This window comes from Phaenicophaeus curvirostris, chromosome 3 (genome assembly GCF_032191515.1).
Source record: "Phaenicophaeus curvirostris isolate KB17595 chromosome 3, BPBGC_Pcur_1.0, whole genome shotgun sequence".
In the NCBI taxonomy this organism is placed as follows: domain Eukaryota; kingdom Metazoa; phylum Chordata; class Aves; order Cuculiformes; family Cuculidae; genus Phaenicophaeus; species Phaenicophaeus curvirostris.
In genome coordinates this window covers 32,004,453-32,017,393 of record NC_091394.1, presented here as the reverse complement: position 1 = coordinate 32,017,393, position 12,941 = coordinate 32,004,453, and the positions used below count along the sequence as shown (strand labels likewise).

Sequence of the window (12,941 nt, the reverse complement as noted above, 5' to 3'; positions counted from 1 at the left end):
TTTATATAGAAGATGGATTCTAGTGCTCTGCAGGAAAAATTGACAGTTTGGCTATAAAAAGATGAAGCAGGAAGGAGACTAAGAAAGAAAGATGAGACCCAACACACACAGACCTCAGTGACAAATGATAGATTCTTATTTTTGTTTACTGGTCTTAAAAACGCCGTCTGACATGCAGGCAAGCTTGTGGCTTTTCCCTAGGAGAGGTTTGGGGCTCCTGCAGTAAGCTGTGGCGTACGGGATTTGTAGAGGCTGGGGCTTCCAAAGTGGAACCTTCCCTCTAGGGGTCAAAAGGCTGCATATGGTGTGTAGGTCTGTGAAGGACAGTGCAGCAGCCAGGTGCTGCCTGGCAGGGGAGGACAGAGGGTCCAGCTTTGTGCCTGGATCTTTTGAGGGAGCAGAAGCACGGGTGAACCTCTAGTCTCCTTCTGGTGAAACCAGTGCAGAGAGCAGTTCGAGCAAAGCTGTGATCCACCTGCAGGCTGTCTGGGGAAGGGTCTACTTTCTTTCAGCAATGATCTGGGCATCAGTCTTTGGAAAAGGACTGCAAAGCCACATTGTAGGTACAGAATGTGCATGTTCAGTTCCCCTCTCGTGGGTTCTTTGTGCCAGGCTCCAGGCAAGCACTGGACCAGAGCATCTCTCCTCCTGTCTTTTTGTTCTTCTTAGGACAGAAGGGTATGATTTGTACTTTTCCATGCAATCAAAGGGAAGAACAAACCAAATCCTTGGTAGACATCTTATTATGACCTTTTTGCACTGGATATTTAGTGTGCTTAGATGCCACAGACAACATTATGGCCTCTGAAGATCAAGTGCTTTGAGGCAGGCTTAATAGAAACAGATTGTATTTGTAGTAACAAGCATGCAGCAGACTTTACATTTGTGACTCTTGTAACTTAAGTGCTAATACTGACTTGCTGTATGAGCCCTGTCCAGATATTCACCCCTTATGAAGAAGTTACCAGGTGGTTAGTCTTTGGGTGCGTTAGCTTTTGCCAAACGTCTTCCCAATCACATTATGTTTCAAATAGTCCTCTGTCTTCATGTGGAGCGTAGTGACTCACAGCATGGGTGGTGACTCACTGGTATCAATTAAACATTAGGATCTTGAAGGTGTAACTCCTTCTTAAGCTTTAACAAAAAAAATGCTGTTGCAACATGAAAAAAAAAACCCAGATTTGCAATATCTTGCAAAAAAACAGTTGCACATCTGCATAGATGACAAATTCTCTATATTGCTGTACTGCTAAGAAAGAAAAACTTCTGTTTTTTTTTAAATGTTCTCTTTTCACCAGCATATTTTACATAAGGCAATTTTGTTTCAGCATCATAATATAGTCCTATTGGTTTAGCAAGTCACTTTGTCTCATCTCTTGTATTAGGAGGACTGATGGGGAGGACAGAAAGACCAACAAAACCCAGGAACACAAAGAGAAATTCTAGGGAGCACTGTAAATTTAGCTGCAGCTTTCCTTCAGGCTTGACACCGTTAGCTCCCAAGTGGGATACCAGGGGATTCACCCAGAGCAGTAACAGAATTTCAAGGTCTCCCTGCCTGTATGAGATTAATCTACCTTTTGTAAGAGGCAGTAGAGAATTACTGTCTAGTCTCCAGCCAAAAGAATCTTCCAGTGCAGGATTACTTGAAGTGCCACTTGAACTGTCATCGGCGCTGCCCAGCCCAGAGTTTTGTTCTGCAGGGACATGGAAACCTGTCACTCCTCTCTCTGTGGAGCAAATGCCGGTGTCAAGTTTGCAGGACAAAACTACTGGCACTTACAGCAGTACCTGCCACAGGCCTGTTCTGCCAAGCCCAGGTGTATGTGTGTAAGGGGAGAGGTGGTGATGATGATGCTACGATAGTGTTCCTGCTTTATTTCTAGCCCGTCAAAGCTGAGGCTGCAATACTCTGCTTTTGGCTTTTCTGTGGGGAAGGGAAGAGGGAATGCAGGTCTCCGGTGAAATGACTGCACTTTCAGCATGACGAAGCCTTCCTGGTTTGCTCAGCTGCTGTGTTAAGATGGGTGGGGATGATATGCTAGCTATTAAATATGTATTTTGTCCTATCAATGTCATCTTTACCTGAGGCTGCTTCTTACTGCAGCATCCATTTTTCTTTGGTTCCCTCTTCTTATTTTCTCTCATTGAGAGTCATATGTCCTGGTGTTACCCACTACTGTCCTGTTGAATTTATTTTGGATAACTGCCTCACAGTGTCCCCTCTAGCTTGTGACAGCCATTGGAGGAGAAACCAAGGTATGCTTGAGCCCTTCATACTGAGAAAGTAATTTGGGGTCACGGCAGGTTCTCTGACAGTTTGTGTTAGAGCAATTGTTGAAATATTTCACCATTTCCCTATTTATGAGTTCTGGGAGTTTTGGAGAGCCAGAGATCTGGGGAAGGCCAGGGGCTGCCTGTGTTTGTCAGCACCAGTGTAAGGCTGCCCTTATGGACTTGGAGTATTGGCTCTGATTTACACTGGTCTGCAGAGTGAGTCCAAGGGTAGGAAAGGGCCAGATGCAGGGTTTGCAAAGAAATAAATGTTTTTATTTTCAGAGCAGCTGGGGAGTTGGGCAATAGTCTGAAAAAAACAAACAAACAATGACTCGTAGATAAGTTATCAAAAGGAGTGGGCACATTTTAGGCACTGGTGAAGGACATGCTGATAGATTGACTTCTCTTCTGCTTCTAAACTCTTACTGTGTGCCAAAATGGTTTGACATCTGTTGTCCTGGCCTGAAATTTCACAACAGCCCTTCATGAGGCTTTTTTTTGGCTTTTCCGATGATGAACCTTTACCTGAATGCAATCTCATACTACATGTTATTTGCCTAGGGCTCATGTAGGGCCTTTGACTAGCAATAGTAAGTTGTGATAATGGAAAGGCATAGGGGTATCATTTTTTTCTTTTTGCACTTGAAAGACTTTACTGTCCCTCTGATGGCAATCAAATTAAAAATTAATAACTTTTACAGATTGCCTTTTAAAAAGTGTCCTTGTATAAATATGACTATTTTTAATAAACTTAATTTGTTCTCTACAAGCAAAAATTATTTCTTAATTTTAAGCAGGGTATACACCACCTGGATTGTGAAAAGAAACCCGGAAAACTTGAAAGCCTGCTTGGAGCTCAGATGTATCTTCTGAATTTCATTTTGTTTGTGGCTTGTCTGGGCAGATACTTTTCTTTGCTAACTGGAGATTGGTTCTGTAATTGCAAGTATTAGGAATTACATTTCCCCCTTCTTGCTAAATACTTTTACAAAGTCAACATGTTTGGAGAGCAATTCTTTCTGCCTTGCTGAGCTGTTTGCTGCAAATAATTCATAGCTATTTGGTGGAAAAAATACTTGCTCATACTACTTGCGTTTGGTTCTTCAGTACTTTTAATCTGTAGGTTGGAGGCTTGGGCATGTATGTTCCAACTTCTGCAAGTCAGTGCAATGAGGAATTCAAAAATGCATTTAACTAAAACAAAAAGCCTGAACCTGAAAAGCTAGCACATTTCTTTTGGCCATAAAAGTGCTATACTATGTGATGAGATGGTATATTGTAGGGAGGACGTCTCCTGTGATGTTGAACCAGAAGGATGAGTCAGAGCTAGCCTTATTTGTGGAAGGGCTTTATGCCATGGAAATGCTTAAAAGGGCAGCACACCTACTTGAACTCTTTTGGGGGAAGCTTTCTTTTGAAGTTGCATCTGACTTACAAAAATAAATTACAATCATTCACTTTTTGATTTTGGGCATGAAACTTCAGTTACTGGTGTCAGGAGGGCTGGTACTATTACATTACACACAGACAGCCATTTATTTTGCAAAGTTTCAGTTCTGAAGTATCTGACTCTCCCAAGTCAGCTGTACTTTTTTCTGTGAAACGCACATGGCTTTCATTACCATCAATACTGGAACACTTCAAAAACCACAAACATATCTCCCTACATTTGTTCAAGGGTATGATAATACTCTCCACACTTTACACATTACAGAGCTTAAGTTAAGTGTCTGAGGAAACTGGGCTGAAGCCGGGAGTGCAGCCTGGCTCTCTTAGGCTCAGTTTAATGCCTCAGAGGAAAATGTCTTAGTGTTTAGGGAAGTCTTACTAGATAGATTGTTGTTCCCATCTTTCTCATGGGAATAAGGCAGACCAGGGACCCGAAATGGTCCATCTCCTCTTCCTCTGGACAGAGAGGGTAATTTCAATATTGGGATAGCTTCAGTGCAGAGATTCAGTCCCTGTTGGATCTTTGAGCTGTGAAATATGATTGTGGGAATTGTTGTCCCCAAGAATCATGTGGCTGTGCTGGGCTTGCTGTCTGCCTTGTCAGGCTCCATGCCAGGACCTGGCTTTTCAGACCTGGCCTGATGAGGCTGTTAGTCTGTCTTCTGCCCCTTCCACTGCCTGGGGAACCTGGATGCATTTCTGAAAGCAGAAGTGTCTCGATGCTTTGTCTGCCTAATCCTGGAGCTAATGACCATCAAGGGTCTGTGGTGAAGCAGTTTCCAAGCCGCCCTGAGGTAGAACTTGCTCTGAAAGTGTCAGGCTTGCTGCTGATGCAGTCGCAGGGCACTGGTAGTTGGTGTCTGAGGCTGCCACAGTGGGATGCTCAGCTGCCTCTGTACTGCCAAAGTCTAAACTCATGTGGCCTGCAGAAGGGGGAAGACTTAAGCATGGGATAATGTCATTTAATAATTAAGGGTTTGATAAAACTCACTGAAGTAAACAAGTCTATAATTTGCTGCTTGGGCTCTGGGTTTTTATTTGAGGGGGAAAGCTTTCCTCTGCCATTTCCATGTACTCACGCTGGAACTGAAACTTGGAAGAAGCTCTACACCAACATTAGTATGTTTAAACACATCTGAGAGTAATTACTTATTTCAGTTTATCTGTGCTTTTTTTCCAGTGGGATCTTGTTTGTGATTCTGCCTGGAAAGTCCACATTGCTAAGTTCTCCCTGCTGGTAGGATTAATCTTCGGCCACTTAATAACAGGATGTATAGCTGACTGGTAAGTGAAAAGTCTTTTAATGCAATGTAACCATAAGCAAATAACAATAAAATATTTAATATTGTTTTGATTTGCTTCTGCTTTATATTCTTGAATAATCTTTGCATAATGATTTTTCAGATTCTGAAAGAAGCATGATGAATAAACAGTTTAAAGTTGTGTATTAATTGCTTGAACTGAGTAATTTATATCAAGGTAAATAACATGAAAATAAGCTATTTTATAATTTACTTATTTCCTGCTGACATGATTTATTACAGCTGTAATGCTAGTACAGAATTAAGTATTTTGTAATTATGTAAGATAAACCTTTGGTTTAGGATTTTCTTTTTTTTTTAATCAAGAGATCAGACAAAAAGAAATTGGAAGCAGCATTGATTTGACTGAAAACGAGACTAGTATAATGTCAACCTTGTGCTTACAAGGTATCTTTTGAGGGGTAGAAGGCTGGTTTTTGCAAGCCTTACCATTGTTCTATTTTTAAAGTTCTTGTTAAGCAAACATTTTGATGTAGTGTTAAGGAATTGCTGACTTATGTGCTGTTAATATTGGGATATTGAATTTAAAAGCATAGAGTGCAATTCCTTAAACTGCAGCCATGAAAACATTATTGGATACCCTACTTAATCTGAGAGTTCAGCTTGTATTTAAAATAAAGTCTTGTAGTGGGAAAGAGGAGGGGGGGAAAAAATTGAAATGCATGACATAAGTGATTTCAATGGAAATTTGCGGCATCTGAAGCAATAGCTGTGCAACGCTGTTCCAATCGCTTCAGCGGTTTCCAGCACAGTTGCCAGCGTTGGTGCTTTAAATGGCACCAAGTTAACTCTTTTTCCTTTCATTAAAATAAGAAAGAAAGAAGAAGAGTTGCCTATTAAGGAAATCTTGCAAAGCCTCAGCAATTCACCAGTCAGTTGGGAAAAGAAAAAGCCCCCTGCAGCTGTGCAGTAATTTGCCTCAAACATTTGTAGCAAAATTGTATCTTAATTCTTGAATAGTTTCTTAAAGTTTTTAAGCCAGTGAGGAATCATGACTTTTCAGTGAAGTAGGGAACACGCATGGTGAAATACAGTTGAATGTAGTTAAAATACCCAGGTAATAAAGGTCTTTAACAACACATAGAAAGTATAGTGGGGAAATGAATGAGGGATCTTGCTTGGTTTTCCTAAAAGGGAATCTATGTGGAGAAAGCAGACTCACTCCCAAGTTAGGAAAATGCTGCTATAATTGACAAGTAAGTCACAAATAAGTGAACAACTTGTTGCCCAAGGCACTGGCTTCAAGAAAATAATGCAATGAGCAGCTCTAATAGCTCTCTGCCACCAAAAGCAGGAGCATCTTGCTTGTTCCATGCATTTCTGTCCCCAGTGTGTACTTTGCGCTGCCACATGCACTTGTTGGACCCCTCTGCAAGCTGCTTAGCTGAGCTAATGCAGCATAAAATTACCCTGATTACACAAAATTAAGTTTGGCTTGTGTTTGGGTTTTGTTGTTTTAGTGAGTTTGAGAGCTTAAGGAGAATCTGGTTTCCAGCTGTGGTGCAAAGAGAATAAGAGTAAGTTGGTGGCTGCAGGGATGCATGAGCGCTTTGCATTTTGGTGTGTGACCAGAAATGACAAGGCTTGCCACCAAAATCAGTCCTTGTGCTCCTCTTCAGTCCCCATCCCTGCCATCTGATGTAACTAACTCAGCAGGGGTCCTGAAGTGGGTAGATTTTTGTCACTTGTGATTACCGTTTGGGGCTGGTAAAAGAAGGCTTGAAGACGAGTTACTTAGATATTTAGTTGCAACCGGAGTTTCCACAAAGGCAAAGGGGTATGTGGAGAGGCAGATACAAAGGGAATTGTACCCATAAAAAGAGAAAAATAATAATAAAAAAGGATGTTAATCCAAACCAAGAGCAGAGGACATTAAACACAGTGATGTATGGAAGTGTTTCATACTTTTAAAATCTGTTTTCATTTCACTTATATGCATTCTCCGGTTTGGATAATTAGAAGATGCTTTGGTTTTATTGTACCGTTAGGGTTTGGAGCTTTGCTTTTCCTTCTTGAAAGAAAGCTTTTAAAGGTGTATATGGCAAAGGGTGTATTAAAATAGTTTGTTTAGTATACTGAGTGGTCTACATTAAAATTACAGTAGGTGTGTATGCTTGGATAGCTCTATGTGGAAAATCTATAGGAAGAAGATCTGTAAACCCTTTCGGCTGTGTGAAGGCCGACTCTGTCCTATGCCTGAATAAGTTATTTGTTCAACAGGAAGAGCATTACTGGCAGTTTTGCCAGTTTTCGCTCTGGACAGAGGTTGTTGAGGTCTCTGTAGATGGCTTTCTTTTGGAGCAGGCAGGCTTGGTGTAGCATCGGGACAGTAGGCATCTGCCTCTTGTTGCCCAGTACTGCCCTGCTTTGCACCTGCTGTGGTCTTTTATGGAGCCTTTGTGCCTGTTCAAATCTCAAAACCTGCGAAGAATGTCATAGGTGGAACAATTCGATTAGCAGCTAGAGCAAAGCTTCATCTTCTTAGGATAGCAAGGTGCATGTGTAAGAGCATTGGAAGAGCAGGTCATGCCCTCAAACACATCCACTTTCCTCCGTGGTATAACTGCAGATGTTAGGAATTTTTTTTTTTTTTTGATGCATCTGCCTATCGTACCATGCAGACTGCAGATTCTTCGAAAGCCTGGGTTTGCTTGTATCCCTAGTTATTTACCTGCCCAAGCAGCATTTAGTATTTGATCTAGATAATGGTATGCAATGTAGGCTGAGACTTTTGTGGTACAGAAAACTCTGCTGTCATGCAAACTATTCCAAAGATAGCATCCCAGGACTGTTTTACCAGGGAGATTGTGTATGGTTTAATTTCTCACAAGCATTGCCATGTACTGTTAGTAACATAACTCTATCTACATATAAAAGAGGGTTTTGTACTCTAAGACACCATGAGGAAGGAGACTAGTTCTCTGTCCCGGAGGAGGTTCTGGTGAAGACACTTACCAGAGGGCTTATCAGGCCTCAGCTGGCTTTCACGGACCCTGGAGGGTCTTGGGATTTCATGAGTCTTCATTAGCAACAGCCATCTATTTGCATAACTTGTATAATGTTAAAAGAAATTCTGTGTCCTAATGATGGATAACCCTGAGTAAAGAGAGTGGAAGGAGGGAAAGAAAGGAACTTATATATGCTAAGCATGAGGTCTTTTTTAATCAATGGCAGGGAATGGAAGGTCAGGCTTGTGATGAGAATTAAGTTCCTAATTCTGAGTCTTTACGTAATGCCTTTCATCCACAAAATGCTTCCACCAATAATAATTAGTATGAATTACAGCTTTATGATTATGAATATAGGGCTGCAAAAGCCTGCGTAGATCACTGATAGCACAAAGTTCATGATTTTTTTGGTATTCAAGGTTTTGTATGAGGTGCTTCCTCCTCCCTGCTCAAGTGCTTTGTGTTCCATAAATATGAAATCTGAAGCAGACACAGCAGTAACTGCCCCAGCGTTCAGCATGTTCCCAGTGCCTTGCATATCACTGAGGCAGTGATATGTTCCCATCCTGAGCTCAACAGCAGCTCATCTTCTTGTGAGCTGTGTTTGTACATTGACTAAGAGCAGTTTGCTTTGACCTTGCTGCCTTCAGTTTTGCACGTTGGTGCTTTCTGTTTTAAGAATATTGAATCATAGAATCACTAGGTTGGAAAAGATCTCTTGGATCATTGAGTCCAACCATTCCTATTTGCCACTAAACCGTGTCCCTGAGAACCTTGTTTACTGGTCTTTTAAATACCTCCAGGGGTGGTGACTCAACCACCACCCTGGGCAGCTTGTTCCAGTGCCCGATGACCCTTTATGTAAAAGTTTTTTTTCCTGATATCCTGTCTGAACTTCCCCTGGCACAGCTCGAGGCCATTCCCTCTCGTCCTGTCCACTGACACTTGGGAGAAGAGGCCAGGACTTTTCTCTCTACATCCTCCTTCCAGGTAGTTGTAGAGAGCAAAAAGGTCTCCCCTCAGCCTCCTCTTCTCCAGGCAAAACAACCCCAGCTCTCTCAGCCACTCCTCACAAGACCTGTTCTCCAGCCCTCTCACCAGCTTTGTTGCTCTTCTCTGGACTCGCTCCAGAGCCTCAACATCCTTCTTGTGGTGAGGGGCCCAGAACTGAACACAGGATTCGAGGAGCGGTCTCACCAGTGCCGAGTACAGAGGGAGGATAACCTCCCTGGACCTGCTGGCCACGCCGTTTCTGATACAAGCCAAGATGCCATTGGCCTTCTTGGCCACCTGGGCACACTGCTGGCTCATGTTCAGTTGGCTGTCAACCAACACCCTCAGGTTGTTCTCCTTCAGGCAGCTTTCTAGCCAGACTTCCCCTAGTCTGTAGCACTGCATAGGGTTGTTGTGCCCCAAGTGCAGGACCTGGCATTTGGCCTTATTGGTCATTGGTCTCAGCCCAGCAGTCCAGCCTGTTCAGATCCCTTTGCAGAACCTCCCTACCCTCCAGCAGATCAACACTTCTACCCAGCTTAGTAAGGGCGGAAGCAGATCAACACTTCCACCCACTTGCTAAGGGTGCACTCAATGCCTTCATCCAGGTCATTCATGAAGATCTTGAACAGGGCTGGACCCAGCACTGAGCCCTGGGAGACACAACTTGTGATTGGCCTCCAGCTGGAATTAGGTCTATTTACTACAACTCTTTGCGCCCAGTCATCCAATCAGTTTTCCACCCAGGAGAGTGTTCACCTGTCCAGGCCAGAAGCTGACAGTTTCCTAAGCAGAATACTATGAGAAACTGTGTCAAAGGCTTTATTGAAGTCCAAGATGACTACATGCACAGCCTTTCCCTCATTCAGTAAGCTGGTCACCTTGTCATAGGAGGTGATCAGGTTGGCAGGACCTGCCTTTCATGAACCCGTATTGACCGGGCCTGATCACCCAGTTCTCTTGCATGTGCTGGATGATAGCACTCAAGATCACCTGTTCCAAGACTTTTCCTGGCACTGAGATCAGACTGACAGGCCTGTAGTCTCCTGGATTCTCCCTCTGAGCCTTCTTGTAAACGTGTATAACATCAGCCAGCCTCCAGTCCAGTGTAACTTCCCCAGTCAGCCAGGACTGCTGGAAGATGATGGAAAGGGCAAGTATGTCCACCAGCTCCCTCAATACCCTTGGGTGGATCCCATGCAACCCTATAGGGTTATGAGTGTCTAATTGGCCAAACAAGTCTCTAACCGCCTCCTCTTGGTTCATGGGAGCTTAGTTCTGCTCCTGTAGCTCATGGCTATGCACACGCAGGCAACAACTTTCCTTACTATTAAAGACTGAAGCAAAGAAGGCATTAAGTACTTCAGCCTTGTCCTCATCCTTCGTCACAGTTGCTTCCTTTGCATCCAGTGAAGACTGGATATTGTCCCTGGCCCTCCTTTTACTATTGATGTATTTGTAGAAAGATTTTTTTATTATCTTTCACATAATTGGCCAGTCTGAGTTCTAGTTGGGCTTAGCCCTCCAATTTCTCCTGTGCATGATCTCACTTCTTCACTGTAGTCCTCCCAAGATGCTTATCCCTTTTTCCAAAGCTCAGAGACATTCCTCCTCTTTTTGATGTCCACCCAGATCTCTCTGCTCAACTAAGCTGTTCTTTTTTCCCCACCGGCTCACTTTTCAGCATGTGGGGACAGCTTGCTCCTGCGCTGCCAGGATTTCCTTCTTGAAGAGCTCCCAGCCCTCGTGGGCTCCCTTGCCCTTAAGGACTGTCTTCCATGGGACTTTATTGACTAGCCTTCTGAACAGTCCAAAGTCTTTGGGAGTGACTTTGAAAAAGCATAAGTAGTGGCACACATATTGAGTGGCACTCTTCTAGTTCCCCAAACCATCAAAAACTATAACTGTGTCTCTTTTTCTGTCCCTCACCCTGTATTTTATTCATCTTGTTCCATTTTAATTAAGTTAAATCCAAAGTTTTAATTGTGAATGCAGATATACAATATTCTTCGTAGTTGCTGGTAGCAATCTGCTTAATTAATTTAATAGAAACACTTCAGTATGTGGAACTGGACCAAGTTATGAGATTTAAATGCTCTTTATTGCTCTGACATTCAACCTGATGGCTGGTTTGCAGCTGACAGACTGCTTTGAATGGGTCTGTGAAAGCTGCCTACGAAAACCAACTTCATATATTCTTTGTGGAAATGGCATATGGAGCTGACTAAAAGGGATCCTCAGTTCCACTGGAAAATGTGTGGGAACTGACAAGTTGAAAAATTTTGGAAATCTCCACGTAATGATCCAATTCTTGCTTAAAAATAGCCATGTGTTCTGGTGCTTCATATCATTCTTCTTGCACAGGGAAAGGGGAATTATAAACACTAAGCATATAAGTAAGAGTTGTGAAAGTCTCACATTCCTTTGACATAAAAGAGCCAAACTCTGCAGCAAGTGCCCTGGTGTTCAGTGGCAGCATAGCTCTTCCTCCTCATAGGTGCTGCAACATGCACAACTACAGGTTGAAACTGCAAAACCTGACTGCAAATCCTCACGCCCGCATTGCCAGTAATCATTTTTGGAGCAGTTTCTTCCTAGTCCTCTGGTTGAGCTGGTTTTGCACATCTCAGCAGCCACTATGGGGATGCATGGTAGAAGGGACTTGGAAGTTTACCATTCCCCTGTGAGCATTACTGTCAGCTCTCTAAGGCTCAGGGAAGTGACAGAAGCCCTGCTTAATGCCTTGTTTGTGTTTGTTACGCTTGCCTTCAACAGTGTGGCCAAGAAAAGTAGGGGTTTTTTGAGCCTGCTCCTCTTGCAGCTGAGGTCGAGAAGAAGGGAGCTTTGCAGAATGGCTGTATTCTATGGAAAAATAATAATATACCATGCTGTATGTAACATGTAATACCATGTACTCTACTGTGCCGCTACAGAAAGCTCTGAGAAGTTATTTTTAATCTCCGAGGTATTGTTTGAGGGCTTACTGTACTTCCTAGATGTTTCCTTGTTCACCCTTGATGTTTTGAAAATTGTGTGAATCAAGTGGTGATACATCATGTGCTGTCTTTTCTTAATCCCATTGGAAATCAACTTGTCAGTGCAAAGCTGATGGAGGAATTTGGGTTCTAGTAAGTTAAAAAAAAAAAAGAGGAGAATGAAACAAGCATTAAAAATGGATGGTAATACTTGGAATTGTTTACATGACTTGTTTACTTTTTTGATAATTATGTCCATCTTATATTATGTCCATCCTGACTTTTAACATTTTCTCCTTACTTCTTTACTTTTAGGGTGGGTCGACGGCCTGTACTGCTCTTCTCTGTCATATTCATTTTGATATTTGGACTGACTGTGGCACTCTCAGTGAACGTGACCATGTTCAGCACACTCAGGTTTTTTGAGGGGTTTTGCCTGGCTGGAATAGTCCTCTCCCTGTATGCACTGCGTGAGTATTTCTTCGTCACCCATCCAAATGTGTCTTTATTGAGTACATGTTTTCCTGTTCTCTGGCTGCCCGCTTTTATCCAAACAGATCAAACCAGAGCCATACAGCCTGGAAAAACTTTAGTCAGAGTTTTGTTAGAGGTAGAGATTTTGCAGTTCTCTCTAGGTTGCTACAGAGCAGTCTCTGAAGCTGTTTGAGAGCTCACTTTAAAAGAATTGTAAGATGGTTTGGGTTTGCTTGTTATTTGAACTTAGAAGTCATTTATGTTGTGGCTGTAATGTGTAATGGGAGTGGATTTCACCTTGCAGTATTGAGCTCAGTAGGACACTCCTCACTTTTGCTGTCTCTAGTGGTATGTGTTCTGGCATTATTTCAGGAATTCCTCTGTTTCTTGCAGCAGGGGATCCCATGTCCCTGCCTCAGGATTGTAAAGTACAGCAAAAACATGTGAGAAGAGCCAGAAGTCCTTTTATCGATAATTTTGGGGGGAGAAGTGTTATTTTTGTC

The 12,941-nt window shown here is 42.7% G+C and overlaps 1 protein-coding gene across 2 annotated transcripts in view; it reads left to right on the top strand.

Annotated features, from left to right (window-relative positions):
- The window catches only part of SLC22A23 (solute carrier family 22 member 23), a 113,487-nt gene that overhangs the window by 12,442 nt on the left and 88,104 nt on the right, over window positions 1–12,941 (top strand). For both annotated transcript variants that reach the window (XM_069853591.1, XM_069853592.1), the window contains exons 2-3: window positions 4,907–5,010; window positions 12,280–12,434. In XM_069853591.1, coding sequence (XP_069709692.1) covers window positions 4,907–5,010; window positions 12,280–12,434 — 259 coding nt within the window. The remainder of the gene's footprint in view (window positions 1–4,906; window positions 5,011–12,279; window positions 12,435–12,941) is intronic.